General features: G+C 43.7%; 1 protein-coding gene across 1 annotated transcript in view; it reads left to right on the top strand.

Annotated features, from left to right (window-relative positions):
- Window positions 1–19,259, top strand: part of LOC108719387 (UPF0687 protein C20orf27 homolog) — a 39,230-nt gene extending 19,971 nt beyond the window's left edge. The window contains exons 4-6 of the mRNA XM_041586900.1: window positions 1,661–1,799; window positions 7,433–7,555; window positions 18,592–19,259. Of these exons, the coding sequence (XP_041442834.1) occupies window positions 1,661–1,799; window positions 7,433–7,555; window positions 18,592–18,692 (363 nt within the window). The 3' untranslated portion in view covers window positions 18,693–19,259. The remainder of the gene's footprint in view (window positions 1–1,660; window positions 1,800–7,432; window positions 7,556–18,591) is intronic.
- The last annotated feature ends 4,453 nt before the right edge of the window (window positions 19,260–23,712 follow it).

Genomic DNA, 23,712 nt, shown 5'->3' with positions numbered 1-23,712 from the left:
ACTGGTTGGTGAGTTTAGGCAGAAAACAACTTTATTCTCCGCCAATCTCCTTCCTTTGCTTCCCATAGAGATATTTGGCAGGCGTGGGGGTGACTGTCGCATCATCGTTGGGAAAACTAGAACAGGCAGTTGTGTGACATAGCCTTCATGTGATGAATTGACATTCGAACAGAGGCTCCTGTTTCCATGCAGCTGTCTCTCTCTTGGGTTTTGTAGTTTTTAGGTTACATTAAACACCCATATTGGGATTCAGCTTATGAATAGCACATTTACAAGTATTCATGGGCATCTCCAGAGATGGGAGACACCATGTCGGTTTATCTTAGCCAGGCTGAGTCTTCTCTATCCATATTTTACCAATTGGTTGTTGTCCTATATAGAGGCCTATAGAGCCCTTTGGGCACGTAGTAGTGATGGGCAAGCCGGCCGTGGGTTTACCAGTGGGTCAGGCAGCTTCAACTTCAGCACAAGGGTTCCGGATTGTGGGTTTGGGTTGAGCTCTTCCTTCCACTCTCCCAGACCAGGACCTTACTCTATAGCAAATTAGTTTTTTAGAAAGCGCACACCCAATTTTAATTTAATAGTGAGGTGCTTGTCCCCTGAAGACCGCCCAAATAAAGTCTCCACAAAAGAATCAAACAAAAGTTAAATATAGGGACAGCACACTCCAATTTAAAAGGCAAAAATTTTATTACATTTACAAAAAATACACTCGCATATTTGGCTACGGCCCAGTAATGGCCATTACTGGGCCGTAGCCAAATATGTGAGTGTATTTTTTGTAAATGTAATAACATTTTTGCCTTTTAAATTGGAGTGTGCTGTCCCTATATTTAACTTTTGCAGGACGGCTTCTCCTGCAGCAACCTCTATTTATAGGCTCATGCCGGCCTCACCCCACCCCCTATCGTGATGTCAGAGATGGACGGGTCAGGCATGGGCCTATTAACTTGCCATGGTGGGTTCAAGTCGGTGCGGGTCGACTTTTCGTCGACCCACTCAACACTAGCATATAGTCCATTGGCCCATGTTCAGGAAAAACTAAACCTGTACCCTACACTAACCCACAAAACCATAACCTGCACAGCAGCAACAGTAACCCTTAAAATGTTGTCATTGTGGAACCCGCACCCAACCCGTACCCACATTTTCATGCTCTCTACGCTACTTCACTACTCTACGTTACTCTACAGTGGAAGAGTGCACTTCCCCAGTCTGGCCTGCACCCAACCCTAACCCATAACGGTTGACCAAATTTCAACCCAAATCAGTGGTCAACCCGCCAGTCACCACGGGTTTCAGGTCAACCGGCAGATCACTTGTGTATGTGTGAATCTCACCCCACACTGAAGGAATGCTCTGGGCACGCAGTTTGCAATACCCTCATGCTGTACTGTTCTTAAGCTTGGGTTCCCCTATGTTACCGGGCTACAGCTTCCAACATATAGTCAAGGCATGCTGGGAATTGTAGTTGTGCAGCATCCACATCCTAAGTCTAATAAACCTGGGAAACTGTTATAAGGCGATAAGACTGTGATCTTTGTAGGAACAAGGAATGATGTATGTAAAACGCTAATTAATGCTCATTGTACATAAATCACAATAGGACTCTGTCGGGGGCTAAAATATTTCTTCACCAATTTTCCCCCTAATATTACAGGTGGGTTTCCTGAAGATTTTGCATAAATACGAGATCTCCTTCTCCTTGCCGCCAATACAGAGACTGGGGAAGAGCATCTGCGTGGTCCCTCTCCCCACCCTCAACCTGAAAGTGCTCAGCATAACGTCTCAGGCTGAAGGTAAGGCTCCATTCTTCATCCAGAGGCAATTTTGTGTTCCCTCTATATATGGTGTCGTAATGGGTCCGTCACTCTTGTAGAACCATCCAAAAGCTATTGAGGCTCCAAATAAACCTGTGATTGCCTGTGATTAATGGCACTTTCCCCGTTTGGTTTCTTGGGTTTGTGCCACAATTACAATGATGTTTGGGGATAACAAATAGCCTGTAAGTTCTGTTTAGAACCAGCAAATTCTTTCCCCCTACTCCTCCATTGGCATTGCAATGTTATTTTTTTGGATAATCAAATTCTTGCCAACCCTGAGCCACTGAGTTTTTATAACAAATAAGGGGAATAAAGGAAATGTCCATCTGCCCTCTCTTTTTGCTGTCGCCATATTGGATTTCAGTAATCTGTAAAAATGGAAAGAGTCGTCTGTCTCTTGATACCCATGGAAATCCCATAGTTTCATTTCTGTTTATGCTGAACTTTCTGCAAGTGATTAAATGAAAATTGCATCTTCCCCCCCCCCCTCCCGAGTTAATCAAGGCTCTTCAGCAATCTTTCCTTTTGTGCCGCCTCTCGTTAACCAACCGTTCCTGATGAACAGATGTTAATGGAGCTCGTTCGGTTGAACATACAGTAGATGGTGTTCCGGTACTTGGAGACCTGACAATTTAATTTTCTGTCTTCGTGGATGGAAACAAAAAAAATAAAAGTGTGAAATCAGCAGCAAATTAGAGTTGTGAAGTCTGTGCAGTTTTGGCATCATTGGGACTGATCTATATTGTGAATTTGGAATAATGTCCTAGAACTATGGCACGGTCTCCAGCCGCAATAAAGGATCCCATAAAAAAGGCACCATTCCCATCGGATCAGAACTGAGTGAAATCAGAACTGTCAAGTATACACATGAATAACCACTCAGTTGGCTCCAGACCTGGTTGGCCTGGTGATATGACTATTGGAAACCAAGATCCATGGAATATCTGAGATGCAGTTTACAGTTACAGTCTACGTAGAGTTTGAAACATCTCCCTCAAATGCAAGAACCAGCTGGAATATTTATGGCCACTTTGCACTGATCCCTTCTTCTATTCATCAGTCATCTCATGCCCATGGCAACTTTTTCTCTGGAGGAATCCTACTGCCACCAAAAGCTCCCCCCCCCTCCCGACATGCCCAATATTTCTAAGCGTTGGTTGTCATTTTCTTTACTCTGCAACAGAAAACACCTACACATGAATAATATAACAACAAGAAGTGATTTTCTTTATCTTAATGGCCTGTTCTGAGACAGGAGCTGACTGACGTGGGAGAGAAAATCCATAGCAGCTCTCGATGCACATGGAAAATTGAGCCTCCGCTGCATGGGTGCCCTGTGTTTGTACAGTAGTAAGTTGGTCAGGGCCCCAATATTCTGCCCAAACACGGGAGCATACATAGCAGCTACCTCACCTTTGCATATTGGTACATTGGTCAGAACTGGGCTTACTGGACCACCATGATATTTGAGTAGGAAGAATGGTGTCTGGACGCACTCTACATTATATAGACAATGGTTACTGACCTCCAACACTGCAGGACTTGATTTTCTGGATGCCCACTCATTCACCTTTATCTCATGATAGACTGCGTGGCTCAACCGTTGCCAACACTTCACACCTGCCCACACGTCCTGATGATTTTTGTCAGGGATGGTTGAGCCTGAGGACTGGGAGTCAAGCCACCTCAGTGTTTTTCTGATAAAAAGTTCCAGTGCCCTTCTGTGTAGTCTTGGCATTAGTGGAAAAAGTCATATGGTTTCAGCACTGAGCAAGAATAGCCCCCATCAAGGGGTTTCAGGATTAGACGTATCCCTTTCCCGATCCTTATGCTTGGGGCTAGTGATCTGATCCTAACACAGGTCAATGCAGGCACATTGGGAGAGGAAGGCATGGACAGGTCAATGTAATCTTCACTAGTTATGGAGGGGACAATATGAAAGCCAAGTGGAGATTGCCTCTTTCTCAGCCTTCAGCCTTTTAGTCCTTCCTATTGGTGCTTTTGTGGCAACTGTTCAGCCACGAAGTACAGAAATGGTTTTGAATTTCTCTTTGTACATGATTTAGGCTGAGCTCTACGACAGCAGTGACTCGTGTTGCTCAACTGCTTGATTGACTCCCAGGCCACAAGGCCAAGTCTAATTGGCTCATACACATGAAATTACAAATAGCAGCAACTCGCTCATCTGGTTCATGACCCAAACAAGTGGAAACCTATAATGAGATTTGGCTCGTGTGCCCTGATCATGCCGACTTTAGTATTTCATTCGGTGCCGGTGACCGCCTAACTCGTGGTGGGCTCAGCCTGAAGGCCAGAGATCTTGAGACTCTCTCTGTTGGTGCTCTGAGATACACCAGAAAGACCAGTTTATTGGTCATTTAGGGTGAGATTATTCTTGCAATTTTGTGTATTCGTCTGTATTGCCATGAATTTTGGTGGGTATGTGGGCTGTCCAAAGGACCTATATAGGGTTCTAGAACGAAAAACTTCTCTAAAATCCTCTTGTTTGAGACATACTTTCCTCTAAGGTATTGTAATTTGCTGTCACAGCTTTGTGCAATAAATTGCCTTTAATTTAGTGTATAAAGTGCCACGAAAAAGCCATTACCGACCCGCTCCATCCCCAGGGAAACGACTAAGTGATAGATCTTAGCCCTGTTTGTACTGCGGTGATCCACAAGAGCTTCCAGCATTTGTTCCAGGCAGAGAAATAACAATTTGTGCTTAAGCCGAGGCTCATATAAATGTCAGCTTATCGGACGAGGCCAATTATATGCGCGCAGAGCTCAGGACTAATGACCTATCTTATCATTGATCAGAGTGCTGCTACATCTACGCTCATGTGACTACACCTAAAAGATATTTTCCACTCCACTTTGTACTTAGAGATATTATTTAGAGCACTTAGAGATATTATATTGCAATTTCCCTTTCTATTGCACTTGTTGGTTTTGCTTACAATAACCCCCACCCAGAATGTTGCCCATTGGTAGCCTTGGAGAGTGGAAGTTTCAACAAGTTGTTGGCAAAGAATTTACTGGAATCTGTGGGTGTGGCTGCAGGCTGGGGACATTGATAGGACAACCATGTGGGATGTTCTACATCAGTCATAATTGTGGATGGTATTGGGAACACTTCATGTCGAGGAACAAGTCAAGACCACTACACATTTCTGGATGATCAAGCAGTTGCTTTGAACTTTGAGCCAACCAACCATGTCACTTGTCTTTTGGCCACACATCTAGATGTACCCCCATGAGTTGGAAAGGCATGAAGAGCGAGAGGCCATTCTGCACATTCTCCCCATTCCTTAGATCATTTGTTCACCTACTAATTAGTGGTCCCCCAACCAGTAGCTCGTGAGTAACATATTGCTTACCAACCCCGTGGATTTTGCTTTTGGTGGCCTTAAAGCAGGAGCTTGTTTTTGAATTCCAGGCTTGGAGGCCAGTTTTGGTTGCATAAAAAACAGGTGTATTGCCAAACAGTCGTCTGTAGGTTGCCAGTCCAGATAGGGGCTACCAAATAGGCAATCGCTGCCATTATTTGTTGCTCCCCAACTCTTTGTACATCTGAATGTTGCTCACCGGTAAAAAAAGTTTCGGGATTCCTGTACCACATACTTAGAGGCACATTTATCAAGGGTCAAATTTCGAATTCATGTAAGTTTTTTTTTTTTTTTTTTTTTTTTTTGTTTTTTTTGTTTTTTTAAAAAACTCCCATAAATTCGAAATTTATTAATAAAGTCAAATTTTTTTTTTTAACTTGGACGAATTTAAACGACCCGAAATTTAAAGCAAATTAGATCAAACTCGATTCAATGTCAGGAAGGCTGCAAACTACTCCCAAATTGATCCCCGGACTTCTCCCATTGACTTAAACCGTAATTCTGCTGGTTTTAAGTGGCGCATAGTTGAATTCTTAAAGGGCCACAGTATGATAAGTCTCGAATCTATTTAGATTTTTTTTTTTTTTAAAAAAAACAAACAAAAAAAAAACTGTAGTCGAATTTGGATAACTCCCTAGTCAAATTTGACTGTTTTTACCATAAAAAAAATTCAACCCTTGATAAATTTCACCCTTAATGTTCATATAAAGGCACTTCCCCACATTTCATTGCTGCCTCATGGATTTAGGGGTTGTCATTAAATTGTAAATAGTCTAATGCAGGACCCATTTACATTCGCTGTTGCGGCCCGTCATGTGATTCCCATTAGCGCTCGCTGGCATGTTCTTGGGCAGTAATTTCAGGTATTTCGCCATTGGGCGCAACCCATAGTGTATATGAGATATTGTTCGGGCGCTGATCATAACGAGGCCGTATTCGTTTAAATAGTAGCTGAAAGGACTTACCTCTAATGATGGCAATTAATCACCTGATCTGAAACACTTAAAATGAATTAACGAACAGAAAGATCTATTCATTGCGCACAACAAAGCCATTAGTCACCGGCTCCCAGAGTGAGCAATTAGCGCCAGCATTCAGCAGAAATCTCAGAATAATTCCGAAATCGGCTTTATGCTCTGGATAATGATTGTTTTTTATTTATTTTTTTTTACTTATTATTAAGTAATCAAAGTCTGCTCATGGTCTCCTTGTGATATCCTAATACAATACAAATACAGTACAGAAGGTCAGTTAAGAGAACAATCTTCAATTCATCTCTAAAAAAAAATAATTTTCCTTGAGCCCCGCGTTGGAATGGGCTGTAAGCTCAATGGGCTGTGACTGTTATATGGGATCTCTCTGTACAGACTATGAGCAAACTTAGGGGACTGTTCCTGCTGAATTGTGCTTAGTACAGGGGATACCTATGCTGCCATAGTTTTATGGGATCTCTCTGTACAGACTATGAGCAAACTTAGGGGACTGTTCCTGCTGAATTGTGCTTAGTACAGGGAATATCTATGCGGCCATAGATTTATGGGATCTCTCTGTACAGACTATGAGCAAACTTAGGGACTGTTCCTGCTGAATTGTGCTTAGTACAGGGGATACCTATGCTGCCATAGTTTTATGGGATCTCTCTGTACAGACTATGAACAAACTTAGGGGACTGTTCATGCTGAATTGTACTTAGTACAGGGGAATACCTATGCTGCCATAGTTTTATGGGATCTCTCTGTACAGACTATGAGCAAACTTAGGGACTGTTCCTGCTGAATTGTGCTTAGTACAGGGAATACCTATACTGCCATAGTTTTATGGGATCTCTCTGTACAGACTATGAGCAAACTTAGGGGACTGTTCCTGCTGAATTGTGCTTAGTACAGAGGAATACCTATGCTGCCATAGTTTTATGGGATCTCTCTGTACAGACTATGAGCAAACTTAGGGGACTGTTCCTGCTGAATTGTGCTTAGTACAGAGGAATACCTATGCTGCCATAGTTTTATGGGATCTCTCTGTACAGACTATGAGCAAACTTAGGGACTGTTCCTGCTGAATTGTGCTTAGTACAGGGAATACCTATGCTGCCATAGTTTTATGGGATCTCTCTGTAGTAGTAGTAGTAGAGCTTGCTGGAAATTGTAGTTGAACTATGAGGCTGGCGCATGACTACATGTTGCTGTGAGTCTAATGAGTGGTGTTTGCCCTTTCTCCCCAGGACACAGCATTAAGTGTGAGTACACTGCACATAAAGAGGGGGTCCTGAAGGAAGAGATGATGTTGGCGAGTGAAACCAACGATAAAGCCGTCATTAAAGTGGTGGTTCATGCAAGAGTGCTGGGTAAGTGCCGATGTGGGCGGGACTTGTGTGATACTTGAATTCAAAAGAAAACATGTCTCTGAATGCTGCTCTGATCCAGGTCACATTTCTTGTTTTCCTGATAGTAGCAGTTTAACCCTGCCAATATGTTGCTTCTGAGCTGCCACTCTTAAATAACCGTCCCTGTTGCTTAACCCCTCGGCAGGATCATCATATTTCATGGTCTAAACAATAATGTGTTTAATATGAATGAGAAGCCGATCCCGCACGCGGTTCCTGGAGCACTAATAGAATTACACTGATACTGTAACGTGACCGCACATTGTAGCAGCAACAATAAATCGGTTTAAAGGGGACCTGTCACCCTAAGAAATAATTTCAAATACTTTTCTATCATGTTAGTTGAGCAAAATAAACTTTACTTACACTGTATTTATTATTTACATTTTGTTTCCTTCTGTCTTGGAATTATACAATCACAGCCAGCAGGCAGCAGCCATTTTGTGGACACGGTTATTAAGGGAAATTGTGTATCACCCCAGAATCTTGTGTAAACACCAGAATGAGAGACCTAATGTCCATGTGCAGTGCCCTACACAATTATAGAGCCTGAGGAGGGAAGGGGGAATGTGGGGAGAGCAGTGACATGTAGGAAGTGCTGAATGGAAAGTGAAAGTAATTGACTGCCATGGGCATAGAGGCGGGGCAGGTAATATTTGATTGACAGTTTAGATATTTAAACACCTTTATAACAGGTATGGATGTTTTAATGAAAACAAATTTGGGGGTTTCATATTTTATTTGCAAAGGACTTTCATTATGCAGCTTTTTATGTGTAGGTGACAGGTCCACTTTAAGATTTCCTACTGTCATAATCGAACGCAAACTAACCGAGCCCCACCCCCAGCAGGTGATTAAGCCTTTATAGTTGGCCACGCTGGAGCCTCCTAATTCTACCCCCAGTTCTGTTTTGGATCAGGGGCGCTGGCGTTTTAAACATGCAATACCTCTGTGGGGTTTTCATTTTCATGATTGAGTCCATTGTGGGCCCCTACATGTCTCTGCTCTCTATTGCAGTCAATGTATTTCCAGTGAATTAATGCTGTTACTGACAACCAGCTGATAGGCCGACACCTCCTGCCATCATTATAGAGAGTGAAGCTCCTCCCCGCTCTGCAGTGCTACTGACTGGAACCTGATTGGCTGAGGTGATCTTCATCCAGTATCAACTGCAGTGTTTGTGTTACTGACTGTCAGACGATTGGTTGAGATCTCCAGTCTTTCTCCAATCAGCTTGTTTGGCACAGCATTGGAGCACTGAGTTTTGCATGAGCAGCCGGTCATACCAACATGTCAGGGTGGGGTATTTTTCCATGACAGAAGCAAGAGGGGGGGCGGGCGTTTTGGTAACCTCAGAGGTAACCTCAGAGTTGGCACCTGCAGTACATAACAAGGTGGTTACACGGCTTATCACCCCCCTACAGATTCCATTTAAGGGTTAACACAAGAATCTTGTGGTCATTTTAGTCTTCCAGACTGTCCACATTATATAAAGTATGTGCACCCTGTATCTCCCTCAATTTTCCCTTTAACAGGGGCAGGAACACAGAAACTGACACTTTAATTTTAATCCTCTGCCTGGCACTGACTCTAACACGTCTGATAGGTGGCAGTCAGTGTGTGGCCCTTCCTGCAGCTCAGTGAGAAATAGAAACCGGATTTGTGACCCCATTAAATTGAGTTCTGCTCCGGTGTGTTCTGTTTATGCACCCCCCCCCCATTATACACAGACAAGAGCTCCTTTTATCCCTTATTTGCCCCCTGTCTGTGTTGGGCAGAGCATGGGGCCCCTTTTCAATAAAAATGGTTCAAGGGCCACAGGAAAGGTTTCTTTAATGGCAGTCATTTACTTGATAGGAAAAAAAGTTTTGTTTCTTGTTGTGTTTTCTAAATATCATCTGGAATAATAGGAAAATGTAAGTAAATTGGCCCCTGAAATAGTAAATGTGCCACGGGAAGGAGCAGTTAGTGGTGTATTTGTCCCAGGACATGTAAAACAGACGCAATCAGTGTCTTTATATCAGCAACAGATTGAGGTACGTGGGAGAAAGGGGATTCAGAAGGTTGGGCATGGGGTTGTTTATACAGGAGTACGTAGAAGAAATCACATGGGTGGCAGTTGTACATTCGAAATTTACCCAAGAGCTTCATTTCACTGAACCTGTCCCCTCACATCCCTGTGCTGGAAATGCACCGTTGCATGGCAGGGTTGTTGCTTATCTTCTGCAGTGTCTCTTCCCGTTTCTTTAGTTCTGGACTGTCAGCTCTTGGTCACAGAGGAATTTTGGTGGGGGGGGGAGGTCGGCACTCGGGTGCAGAGGCTTTGGGATGTAATACATTTCATTTGCATGTTAAAGGGTTTGTTCACCTTTAAATTAAATGTTAGTATGATGTAGAGAGGGATATTCTGAGACCATTTGCAATTAGTTTTCATTTTTTATTATTTGTGGTTTTTTACTTATTTAGCTTTTTATTCAGCAGCTCTCCAGTTTGCAGTTTCAGCTGTCAGGTCGCTAGGGTCCAAGTTACCCTAGCAACCATGCATTAATATGATGAAGAGACTGGAAGATGAATAGGAGAGGCCTGAATAGAAAGATTGCATAAAACAGCTCATATGTAAAACCCTGCTTCATGTAAATATGGTGCACACAAACATATCAACAAACCATACATGTTAGGTCACATGAGCCAATTAACAGACAGAGTTGTGTCTTTTGCTTTAACTCTTCTTCCTGTTACAGTTAGAGCTGCAGTATTTCTGGTCAGGTGATCTCTTCCTGTTACAGTTAGAGCTGTAGTATTTCTGGTCAGGAGATCTCTGAGGCAGCACACAGACCATCATGAAATGGTGGTTCAGAAGCGTAACTAGAGGGGGGCGGGCCCTGGCGCAGGACGCGCAGCCCCGCCCCCCTCCGGAAACTGGCCGGGAATATGCGCCGCACATCGATGTGCGGACTGCCGGGGGGCCCTGAGGGGGTGCGGGCCCTGGCCCGCTCCCACCCCCTGCTCCCCCGGTAGTTCCGCCACTGTGGTGGTTCAAGGCAAGAAATGTAAAATGACAATATTTACATATATATATTTCAGTTTGGTAAGATTCTTTAATGTCACTTTAAATATAAACTCTCTGTTGCTCAAATATTCATTTTGGGGGTATAGTTTTCCTTTAAAGGTGAACCACCCCTTTAAGGCAGGGCTGTCCAACTGGTGGCCTGCTTCTGTGGCCCCCCAGATGCTGTCTGTTTACCATCTGTAAGATTTAAAAAGTTTCACTTTTTTTTTTAAACTGGCCCCTGCATTGTCTAAACCTCGAATTCAGACTAATCCCCTGTATTGTTCACACCTGTGATCCCCCTGTATTGTTCACACTTGTGACACCTCTATTGTTTATATCCTAAAGCCCCTGTACTGTTCTACCTGAGACCCCTCTATTGTTTATATCCTAAAGCCCCTGTACTGTTCTACCTGAGACCCCTCTATTGTTTATACCCTAAAAGCCCCTGTACTGTTCTACCTGAGACCCCTCTATTGTTTATATCCTAAAGCCCCTGTACTGTTCTACCTGAGACCCCTCTATTGTTTATATCCTAAAGCCCCTGTACTGTTCTACCTGAGACCCCTCTATTGTTTATACCCTAAAGCCCCTGTACTGTTCTACCTGAGACCCCTCTATTGTTTATACCTAAAGCCCCTGTACTGTTCTACCTGAGACCCCTCTATTGTTTATATCCTAAAGCCCCTGTACTGTTCTACCTGAGACCCCTCTATTGTTATATCCTAAAAGCCCCTGTACTGTTCTACCTGAGACCCCTCTATTGTTTATATCCTAAAGCCCCTGTACTGTTCTACCTGAGACCCCTCTATTGTTTATACCCTAAAGCCCTGTACTGTTCTACCTGAGACCCCTCTATTGTTATATCCTAAAGCCCCTGTACTGTTCTACCTGAGACCCCTCTATTGTTTATACCCTAAAGCCCCTGTACTGTTCTACCTGAGACCCCTCTATTGTTTATATCCTAAAGCCCCTGTACTGTTCTACCTGAGACCCCTCTATTGTTTATATCCTAAAGCCCCTGTACTGTTCTACCTGAGACCCCTCTATTGTTTATACCCTAAAGCCCCTGTACTGTTCTACCTGAGACCCCTCTATTGTTTATATCCTAAAGCCCCTGTACTGTTTCTACCTGAGACCCCTCTATTGTTTATACCCTAAAGCCCCTGTACTGTTCTACCTGAGACCCCTCTATTGTTTATACCCTAAAGCCCCTGTACTGTTCTACCTGAGACCCCTCTATTGTTTATATCCTAAAGCCCCTGTACTGTTCTACCTGAGACCCCTCTATTGTTTATATCCTAAAGCCCCTGTACTGTTCTACTGAGACCCCTCTATTGTTTATATCCTAAAGCCCCTGTACTGTTCTACCTGAGACCCCTCTATTGTTTATACCCTAAAGCCCTGTACTGTTCTACCTGAGACCCCTCTATTGTTTATACCCTAAAGCCCCTGTACTGTTCTACCTGAGACCCCTCTATTGTTTATATCCTAAAGCCCCTGTACTGTTCTACCTGAGACCCCTCTATTGTTTATACCCTAAAGCCCCTGTACTGTTCTACCTGAGACCCCTCTATTGTTTATATCCTAAAGCCCCTGTACTGTTCTACCTGAGACCCCTCTATTGTTTATATCCTAAAGCCCCTGTACTGTTCTACCTGAGACCCCTCTATTGTTTATACCCTAAAGCCCCTGTACTGTTCTACCTGAGACCCCTCTATTGTTTATATCCTAAAGCCCCTGTACTGTTCTACCTGAGACCCCTCTATTGTTTTATATCCTAAAGCCCCTGTACTGTTCTACCTGAGACCCCTCTATTGTTTATACCCTAAAGCCCCTGTACTGTTCTACCTGAGACCCCTCTATTGTTTATATCCTAAAGCCCCTGTACTGTTCTACCTGAGACCCCTCTATTGTTTATATCCTAAGCCCCTGTACTGTTCTACCTGAGACCCCTCTATTGTTTATATCCTAAAGCCCCTGTACTGTTCTACCTGAGACCCAGACTGAAACTGCCACATTGTTCTCCTGTTCACACTTTATACAAAATACTAATGGGGCCCCAGCACTGTGTCACTGTATGTAGTACATATTAGAGCTTTCCCTGTCTCCTGCTCTCTTCTGCCTTCCCTCCCTCCCACTGTGTGTGCTGCCACCGTTAATGTGGATATGATCTTAAAACTTCTTTTGGTAAAATGGGTGTGGTTTACAGTGGGTGTGGTTTAAAAGAGGAGTGGCCAACACAGACTGACTTCCATTATCGGCCCTCCACCACATAGGCCAGTAAAATTTTGGCCCTCGGTACCACAGAACTTGGACAGCACTGCTTTAAGCTGGGAGATTTAATACAGTTAGATTTGCACCTCCTGCCAGTTGCGTTGCTCAGTTCTATGTAGTCTCATAGAATAAAGTGAGTATATGAGCGGTTAAGTTGGCCTTTAAAAGCATAAACTGTTGACATGACTTGTTTATGGTTGTAATAAGCATCGTGCCTGAGAATATTTCCACAGAGAAGCCGCCGCTATTTTATCCAAAGCTTCTCGGTTTAATTAGGATTTTGCCCCCCAGGAATGTGCCTTAATGAAAAGGAGATTAAAAAGCATTTATAACAGCAAAGCCTCTGTGACGTTGTTTTGTAGCATTCCCGGCTGCTTCAGTCTCTTCCTTCTGTTCAGATCAGACCTTTCCTACCCACTCACCGGCCCTCGCAATCCTCCTGTCCTCACCCGCTGCCCAATTCTTATGGGGTTTTCTTCATTTCATCTTATAATGGTGATTAAAGGAGAACTAAAGCCTAACTAAAGAAGTAGCTAGAAATGATGTACATGATGTTTTGTGCTTCTGTACCAGCCCAAGGCAACCACAGCCCTTTAGCAGTAAAGATCTGTGTCTCCAAAGATACCCCAGTAGCTCCCCATCTTCTTTTCTGCTGATTCACTGCACATGCTCTGTGCTGCTGTCACTTACTGAGCTTAGGGACCCACTCACAATATACAGTACACATAGAATAGAAATGTCACAATATAAGGCTGATTAGTAATTAATACACATAATTACTACATGGCAGCACAGAAACCAGTGCAATTAGCATCAGAATTGAATAATCAGCAAACCTGTAGCATCAGCTTATATTACAGCCAGGGAAGCTCATTTTCTGCTGGATAATTAGTGACGAGCCCTAAGCTTAGCTTCTCAACAGCCAATCAGAGCCCACTGAGCATGTGAGTGTCACAGACACTTTCCAAGATGGTGACCCCCTGTGACAAGTTTGAAGTCCTGGATCATTGCTGCTATTGACAAGCTCAAACTTTAGCCTCGTGCAATAAGTTCACTATATAAAATATGACATTTTTAGCCACATTCATTTTCAGGGTTTAGTTCTCCTTTAAGGAATTACAAATGGAGATCCATATTATTAAACCTGTGAATTTTATTGACCGAACACCAGTAAGTCAGGATACACCCGAATAATATGATTGTCCTTTATATATAGTGTCTAAGATTATGCTTCCCTGTCTCAGCAGAGCTTACAATCTAATGTACGTGTCACACTGATGTATTGGAGTGTGGGATGAGTCTCGTGTAGAGATCGGGAGAACCTAAAAACTGCATAGAAATGAGATATTAGATGCACAAGACTCGGGTGGGAGTTGTACAACATGAATGTCCCCATTCTATCCATGTCCTGCTGTCCATCCTGTTCCTTCTGATTATTAATGACATTTGTGAGTCCTGACACCGAGCGGCACTAAATGTCATGCAGAGGAATTAAATCCCTTAACCTGCGGACGAAATGCCTGAAACGTGACTGTTCTAGCACTTCTGTATAAATATTAATGGCTGTAGCCCTGACCCAGAACAAGATGTTCCGAGTGCCGCCAGTATAATTCCTAATGTCCGTCTTTGTATTCGACTCATTAATGTCTATAATCAGCTCTGACAATCTCCTCCAGGCTTTTAGCAGCCAACGTAATCAAATCTAATGCTCTCCACTTAGTGAGCCGTCGTCTTCCTCCAGGTAACGGTTCAGCCTCTGCCAACCTCGGGGATCCATTCAGTCCAGTCTCATAAATACCTGTCGGCCCATCACTGACTCTCAGCGTGGCTTTGAAAGCTCCGAATTTAGTAAAGAGCAACTGTTCTGTATTAGGGGAGCATTAAATCCATTATTTCCAAATTTGGTCAAAAACGATGAACTATAAAAGGCTTTTACTAATACTGAACCAAATCCCATCCTCAACTTTCCTGTACAAATTTGAGAAAAATAATGGGTCCTCTTAGCTCATAACAATGTTACAGATATATAGAAACATTGGGGTGTCACCCTGTTATAGTTCCAGGGGTACCCAGGGTACAAATAAGTACTCACCCCAAATCTCTCCCTAACTGGCCTTCAGACTGGGCCCCCTTAGCTCATAACAAGGTTACAGATATATAGAAACATTGGGGTGTCACCCTGCTATAGTTCCAGGGGTACCCAGGGTACAAATAAACACTCTCCCCAAATCTCCCCCTAACTGGCCTTCAGACTGGGCCCCTTAGCTCATAACAAGGTTACAGATATATAGAAACATTGGGGTAACAGTCACCCTGCTATAGTTCCAGGGTTACCCAACACACAAATAAGCACTCACCCCAAATCTCCCCCTAACTGACCTTCAGACTGGGCCCCCTTAGCTCATAACAAGGTTACAGATATATAGAAACATTGGGGTGTCACCCTGCTATAGTTCCAGGGGTACCCAGGGCACAAATCTCTCCCTCCTGACTGGGGAAGGGCCACTTGATTGGGGCAGGTAAAGGGGAGCAATGAGTGGGTTCAGCTGTTCCCTGGTTCCAGAGCTGTGAAAGACGGTGGGTTTGTCCTATAAATGATATTTAAATATCTCTGTATTTAAAGGACTAGAGATGATCTCTCTTGCCTGATGGATGGTATTTAAGGAGAAGTGAAAGATTATAAGGATTGTCAGAGAGAGTGATTCAGCATTTGCAGCTAAACAATTCTAACAGGCAGCTGGGGATAAGACAACTGTCAGCTGGCAGTCAGTGAGTATGAGACTGCGCTATAGGGAATGCAGGGGAATAGTCCATGTTGGGTTAAAACTGAGGCCCATTTTGTTAGGAACCCCTAACGGAGAATTGATTAACCCCCATTTCCCAAGAACAGAACTCTGGATTCTCTGTTACCTTTCCATGAGCTGCTCTCCTTCCCATGGTCGGCTGTGGGGACAGTTTTTGCCAAAACATGACTGTAGTTTCCCCAGTACATTGACCTCAGTGGCCTCTTATTTGGGATCGGTGTAGCCATTGGGGAAAAGAGCAGCCCAGGAGCATAAAGTAAGAGAATAAAGGGTAAGTCAGACAATCAATACTGGACTCTTGTGCAGAGACAGAGGGTAATACCTTTATTTTACTGCTCTTGGACCCAGGAGACTGTGCTTGTTGCAGAACTGTAAATCACATTGTTGGAGAGACTTGAGCTCTTCTCCCATGAGACACCAGGCGTATCCTTATGACAGGCCCCTCCACAGGCTCATTTTGTTGGACCGGGGGAGAGCGATTTCCGTGCCAGTGTTTTGCTTCCGTCACATCTGTCCATCTGGATGCGGATCAGAGACGTTCCTTAACAGCAAATTAATTAGCGCCGAGCTTGATGAGTCCTGCTCGTTTCAGATAGAGATGTGCTGCCCCTTCATGTAGACTTTCCATATAAGAATAATTAACACTTACATCTGAAGAGAACACACCACCTGCTGCTCCTGCGAGGGTTTAACCCTTTCACGGCCAGAGCTTTCTCTTACTCTTTGTACTGTTGGATTGGTTTTTTTTTTTGGGGTAATTCCTAAATTTAACGAACTCTTGAAGGCCAAGAATGCTCCGAACAGTAAGTTGACCCCACAAAAAACGTATGTTTTTGAAATGCACACATTTTTAACCGATTACTGCCCAGGTGCAAATGTGCCCAGTGTTAATAAATAAGAATAAGCTGCCCCAATATAAATTTAACTCTCTGTTTGCCAGTACACACAACATATAGAAGCCAAGGTTAAACCTCAAGGACTATTGACGCTTGGCCCTAGTGGGGTCTGAGCCTTATGGTTATAAATAAGACGCACAGAGGAGGGTGATTATGGCTTTCGCTATAGGGAACGTTTATCAGTCACGACCTGAACTCTATGGAAATGAGTCTCCTGCGTCGTTCCTCCCCCCCATTGATATTTACGTCAATGTTTAACTGAGTAAAGATCAACGGAATGATTTTCATCTCCCCTCCTGCTCCGCACAGACATATGTGTTGTATCCGCTTTAAACTCCATGAAACAACATCCACATAATGTCACGTACAACCGCTGCCCATAGATGTAAAGAACTTTAAAAGATCTTTTCGTTATCGTGAGACCATGATTATCTCGAAACGATGGTTTAACTGTACGATGTGCCATCAACTAAAAAGACCATTTCAGGCGATATTGCCAGCAAAACGGAAGAGTAGCTGCCTGCTTGGCCCTGCAAACGTAGATAGGTTGCACTGGGACCCATAAAGATTTTTTTTAACCTGGTCGATTAATTTTCTGACAGACGTCAGCCAAAAATTTGTAAGATGTATGATTGCTCACTAACTTCACAAAAATGTAAATCGCCAGCGGGATGGCACTCTGAGCGATTAGTTTTCTGAAGTCGCCCTGAAGTTGCCTCGTGAGGCAACTTCGAGCGACTTCGGAAAACAAATCGCTCCGATTTAAAATGTAAATCACCAGCGGGAAGGCAGGGGAAGCAGTTCGGGGAGATTAGTTGCCCCGAAGAAGAGGGGATTTGTTGCCGGGCGACTTATCTCCCCAAATCTGCCGGTGTACCCTGACCCTAAAGCTGGGCACACTGTGAGATTGAATCTTTTGGCAATAGTCACCAAACAAGCAGATCTTTGTCAGGTTTGGCCATCAATGAGTTTGGCCAAATTGGGATAATCCAGTTATCTGGCCACTGGGACAACAATTGGGTAGAGACTCCCGGGCAGATTCGGGAAAATTAGTCACCCGGCGACAAATCTCATCTTTGGGGCGAATAATCTCCGCAAACTGTCTTCTCGCCGGATAGAATGAAAATTGCCGGCGGTATGGCACTCAAACTGCTTAATTTCCTCGTGAGGCGACTTTGGAAAACAAAGCACTCAAAGTGCCATCCCGGCAGGAAGGCCATTCGGGGAGATTTTTCAAAACAAATAGACTGCTCCAAGTTCACCCTCCCATTGGCTGCTCCATTCCCTCCTTGTTAGGTGCTCAGTCCGCGCGTCCCCACCGCTTAGTGTCAGTTCAAGGCCAAAAGAATGGACGGCACTCAAGGTAGCAGGTTTATTGCAGGCTCCTACAAGGATCTCATGCCCTACGCGTTTTGGGATAAAATCTCTAAATCATAGGCAACTAACCTATGAACCTATGACGCGTAGGGCGTGAGATCCTTGTAGGAGCCTGCAATAAACTTGCTACCTCCTTGAACAGAGTGCCGTCCATTCTTTTGGCCTTGAGTTCTGGGAGATTAGTAGCCCTCAAGAAGAGGTTTGTCCGAATCTCCCCAAATCTCCACGTGTGTCTCTGTCCTTAAGGAGCCTTGAAATATCCATTGGGAGAGGACCACATCAAGGTGACAAACTGACAATGTGACCTTCATCCAGAATGCCCAATAGATAACTGGCCGATAACAATATGTCTAGTATCACTCAAATTATGTTCTAACTCTTGTGTTCCTCAATTATCTCAGAGATATGCTGGTAGTTTGTGTTATACTGAAGAACCTTGAAATACTAATTGGGGGGGTTGGTTATACTCTTGCTGTACTTGGAGTAGGTCCTCCCTCCAATGAGCTGATTGTTGGGTTCCCTAGTCTAGTCATTGTTTCCATTCTGGTAGATGTACCTCTAATAAGCCAACCATGGCCCTCTTTGTTCTTGCAGATCGACACCATGGGACCCCGATGTTGCTGGAAGGAGTCCGATGCATCGGCACTGAGCTGGAGTATGATTCTGAGCAGAGCGACTGGCATGGATTCGACTAGAGGCCAAAGGTTTCCCACGGAACTCTGCGTCCAACAAGAATAGTCTGACCCAGCCATAAAGAAAGATGGGAATCTCTTACCTTGATTAGTTGGTCAACGTCCCACCACTTTTGGAGAAATGTAGGGGCTCTCCTACGTTCTCTAGCATTTAGCAATGAGGCATCATGATTGGGGGCTGATGGAGAAGAGGGGGGTCAGGACCCTTGTGTTGGACTTGCACCTACTCATCGTCAGCTTGCACTCGTGTAACTGTCCTGTGCTCTTGTATTTCTATTTTGTCAATTTCTATCTATACCTGCGTGTGACATGCTCCTGTGTGCTGCAATGTGTGTAGGACTGGCTGAGTGTGCAGCTACTGAGTATCTGTTAACTGTTGTACTTTATTACTCTCAATGGGACTGTTGTACTTTATTACTCTCAATGGGACTGTTGTACTTTAATACTGTCAATGGTACTGTTGTACTTTATTACTCTCAATGGTACTATCGGTATTCCCAAAATATGGAGGACATGGGGGGGGGGAGTGGTTTAAGTACTTCTAATACAGATGGTTCAGACTTGGTTCTACTTTATTTTTACTTTATTTGCTTTTCTTCCATAGATTCCATGAATGTGCAGCTGAGACTTGCAGTTTCAGTCTTGTCTAAGCTGCTATTGTCTAAACCCTTTTAAGGGAATTCTTATCCACAGACACTGTCCCAACTAGGGGTAAACTGGCCACAGACGCAAAGATCTGATTGTACGAATTAATGTACGATCGGACTTTCCCATCTCCCGACCTGCCACTAACCAATCAGATCAAATAAAGTAGTAAAAGAACAGATCAGCCGATGTTCAGCAATCGTGCGATAGTTATGTCTGACAAAGCTGGTGACAGTCTCCCACTGAAAATCGTACGATCCCAAATACACGCAGAGATATTATCGGCAGGCGACAGAAATCTTTTAACCTGTCCGACCGACCAAACGACCGATCTCCGCCGGACATAAAATGTCAGAAAAATCGTACGAATCCTCGATTCATACGATCAGATCTTTGCTTAATCCAGTATGAGAATTGCTCACAGTCCTCTGCACAAAGAATGTCGAGCTGCGTCCAGCCAATAGGGTGCCAGGCATCCAGGTAAGGCCTAGGACTCTCTCTTCCATTATGAAACTGTAACTCCCATCTTCCCTCCTTTTGGTTTGAGAGGCCATTTCATTGCCTGCTTTAAATATGAATTTTAAGTAAATTCGGCAACTAATATGCACATGTTCCAGCAATAACTTATTTACACTAATGCTCATGGGATATAACTATATACACCATTGTGTAAGTCTGTAGTACACACAGTGTATAGTCCTTTCCTCTTATAAACCCCTGCTCTCTGCCATATCCAGTGCCGGGAGGGCTGTGTGTATTATCTAACGTCTGCTTCTATAGAAAGAGACAGACAAACAGACGCTGTTTCAGTAATAATTCCCTTTATACATAGTGTGGAAACTGTGTAATGAAACTGGAGCAGTGATTACAATTACGTGTTCTTTAAAGAACTCTGTTTGGGAGGATTTCCCCCTTTTTCGGAAATATGGCTTCCCAGGGGCCTTTCTGGGATGAGAAATCCACGACTCCCGTAGGATAAATGGATGGAGCGATTATAATAGGAACGAGAGGCGCGGGGAGTTGCAGGACGATCTCACTGGGAAGATATTTCACACTCAATTTGTCTGTCTCTCTGCACAACGGACACTTTGTCTTTAGTATTTTCTCTCTTCCTCCAATAGGAAAGCCGGGAGTCTGGGCCAACCAGCGGCCCCCAAAACAGTAGATGTCGGGGAGACTGGCCTATACTGTGTGTGTGTGTATAAATATTTATATATATATATATATAATATGAAGCTAATTGCTTGTAATGTGTGAATGTGTCCAGTATATTCCTCCCTTTGCCAAACTGTTATTACTGTCACGTCCTCTAAACATTCCCATCAACCTCAGCCAAATACTGACAGTTTGTGTATCTCCATGTAATTCTACTAAGGAAAGATGGAGGACGAGACTACCCAATAGTAACCTTGTTGGTTAACTTCTTCTGACAACAGAAAAGGGTTTGGCAGCCACAAATGGTCCTGACTGTCGCCCAAATGAACACAAAATATAATGTAATGTTCAGGCCAGGGAATCGCACGTCTCTGCACAGTCACGTTTGGGTAACGTTTTTTTGTAACGTTCAGATTTACTGGCAATGTGTTGCCGTTGTGCGGTTTTCACAAGTGATTTATCTGCTCTTGTCTCTTTTTCCTCTGTGATGTTTTATTCTATGGGAGAAAAGACCGATCAATAGGAGCTGCAGACGCTGCGCTGCCATTGGCTCTCGCTGGTGCAATAAGTCACAACCCTCCACAGGCACCGGGGAACCTGATCTCATTTCAGCTTGTGATTTAGAGGCAAAAAACTCATATTTTCCAGATAAACAAAATGTGATGCGGCGGCGGATTGGCTGGAAGGGGGGGGGCAAGTTGTTCCTCAGTCTCGCAGAAATAATAATAATAGTAAAACAACAGGGAACGACAGAAATCTTGGGCACAAAAGACACGAGTCTCTTCTGCACACCCCTAGTTCTGTCCCTGTACAATAAAGAGTTAACAACAAAGACGACAGTTGCAGCACAGGCCTTGCTAAAAGATTGCCCCCTTGTGGCAGAAAGGAGACTATCCGTCTATTCCAGGGGTTTCCAACCTTTTTTTTTTGTACCCATGAGTAGTGATGGGCGAATTTGTCCCGTTTTGCAACGCCGGAAAAATTTGTGAAACGCATAGAAGTCAATGAGCGTCAAAATTATTTTGACTCGCGTCAATTTTGACGCCCACAACAGTTTTTATAGGGGAGCCTATTTTGTTCAAATGCATTAAAGTCAATCGGCATCCGAATAATTTTGAAGCACAACAATTTTCATGCACCCAAATTCACAACAAGCAACACCAGCATGAAGTTCCCGTAGTGCCCTATGTGGACTTACAGGAGACTCTGGCAATAGACAAGGTTTTTATGTAACTAAAACTTGCATTAAACCCAGGAATTCAAAAATAAGCACCTGCTTTGAGGCCACTGGGTGTAACATCCATGGGGTTAGTGAGCAACTCATGAGTCACTTCTTGGGGATCACTGATCTATTTTCTTCTACCAGGAGCTCAAAACATCAATCCAAGTGGTGCCACCCAGCTCCAGCCGTCATTATAGGTATTCTATAGGATAGAGGTGTGTTTCAGAGTAAGTCATCCATGGAGGTGCTCAGTATGGCCCTTGGAAGTTGGTATGGGATCAGTTATCCAGAAAGCTCCAAATTATAGGAATGCTGTCTCCCATAGGGGTACATTTATCAAAGAGTGAAGTTCCACCACTAAAGTGAAATTCCGCAGCTCTCAGTTCATTTCTATTGGATTTTGAAAGGCGTATTTATCGATGGGTGAAAGTTCACCCTTTGATAAATACGCCAATAAAAATCCCATAGAAATGAAGGGAGAGCTGCGGAATTTCACTATTAACTTCACTCTTTGATAAATATACCCCCAAGACTCTATTTTATCCAAATAATCCAAATTTTCTGTATAAAAAAAAAAAAGTAGCTTGTACTTGATCCTAACTAAGATATAATTAATCCTTATTGGAAGCAAAACCAGCCTATTGGATTTATTTCATGTTTACATGATTTTCTAGTAGACTTAAGGTATGAAGATCCAAATTATGGACAGAGCCGTTATCCAGAAAACCCCAGGTGCTGATAACATATCCCATACCTAGTACCATAACCAAAGAGTTGTGCTGTAGGTGCCCCTTGTCCTTCTCCAAATGTAAATGACCTGTTCCAGGTACAAGGTGGGACAGTAGGGCAAGGTGGAGACAGTGGAACTGGATGGAGACAGTAGCACAACATTCAAAAGAGGGGTATGATGACCGCATCACAACAAGACGATAATAGGACAAAACAGATGATAGCAGAATAAAATAACAGACCCACGAGATGTAGACTGTAGGATAAGATGGCAATAATAGGTGAAAACAGTAGGAAAAGATAAAAACAGTGGTGGAAAATTGAGAAATCAGAGCAAAATAGAGACATTGGGTCAAGATGGAGACAGAAGGACAGAAGGACAGTGCAGCAAGCAGCATCAGACTGGGGGCCATGGGGGCTGCAACACTTAGGGTTCTCCTGGCAACCACTGGGGGCCCCCTCCCAACTTCCAAACTTACTCCCCCTGTGTGCGTATGTGCACACACAGTAATCTTTCTTTTCAGAGGGCGGGGGGCAGGCCTGGGTCCAGTCTGGTCCTGGTGGCAAGATGGAGACAGTATTACAATTTGGGGACAGTAGAGTGAGATGGAGACAGAAGAACAAGATTGAGCCAATAGGACAAGATGATGACATTATGACAAGATGGAGACAGTAGGACAAGATGGAGCCAATAGGACAAGATGATGACATTACGACAAGATGGAGACAGTAGGACAAGATGGAGTCAATAGGACAAGATGATGACATTACGACAAGATGGAGACAGTAGGACAAGATGGAGTCAATAGGACAAGATGATGACATTACGACAAGATGGAGACAGTGGAGGTAGATTAAGAAAGCAGAGCAACATGTAGACAGTAGGGCAAGATTAAGACTGTGGTGGGACAAGAGGGCAAAACAGATGATAGTAGAACAAGATGACCACAAGATGGAGACTGTAGGGTACAATAGCAGAGCTAAGGTGTTGTCCAAACTGCAGTCATTCAGTTGGCAAATTTCTCCAAGAACCCACAATGGTAGTTTTATTTCAACAACAGCTGAAGGTCCACAGGCTTCAATATTTTCAGTATAGTTGTGGAACAGATACTTCCAGCATCTCAATCACAGCTTAAAGCTGAGGGTCATAGGTTGGATAACCCCAAATTCATTTTATTTAACCTTATATTGGGACCCAGTGTTACAAGAAAACTCTTAGCCTCCATATGTTTAACTCTGGCCCAACCCCATGATACCATTACAGAATGCAGC

The sequence above is a fragment of the Xenopus laevis genome, chromosome 1L (assembly GCF_017654675.1).
Source record: "Xenopus laevis strain J_2021 chromosome 1L, Xenopus_laevis_v10.1, whole genome shotgun sequence".
Classification (NCBI taxonomy): Eukaryota; Metazoa; Chordata; class Amphibia; order Anura; family Pipidae; genus Xenopus; species Xenopus laevis.
The sequence above is the reverse complement of the archived record's forward strand: the minus strand, read 5'-3'. Positions and strand labels throughout refer to the sequence as shown.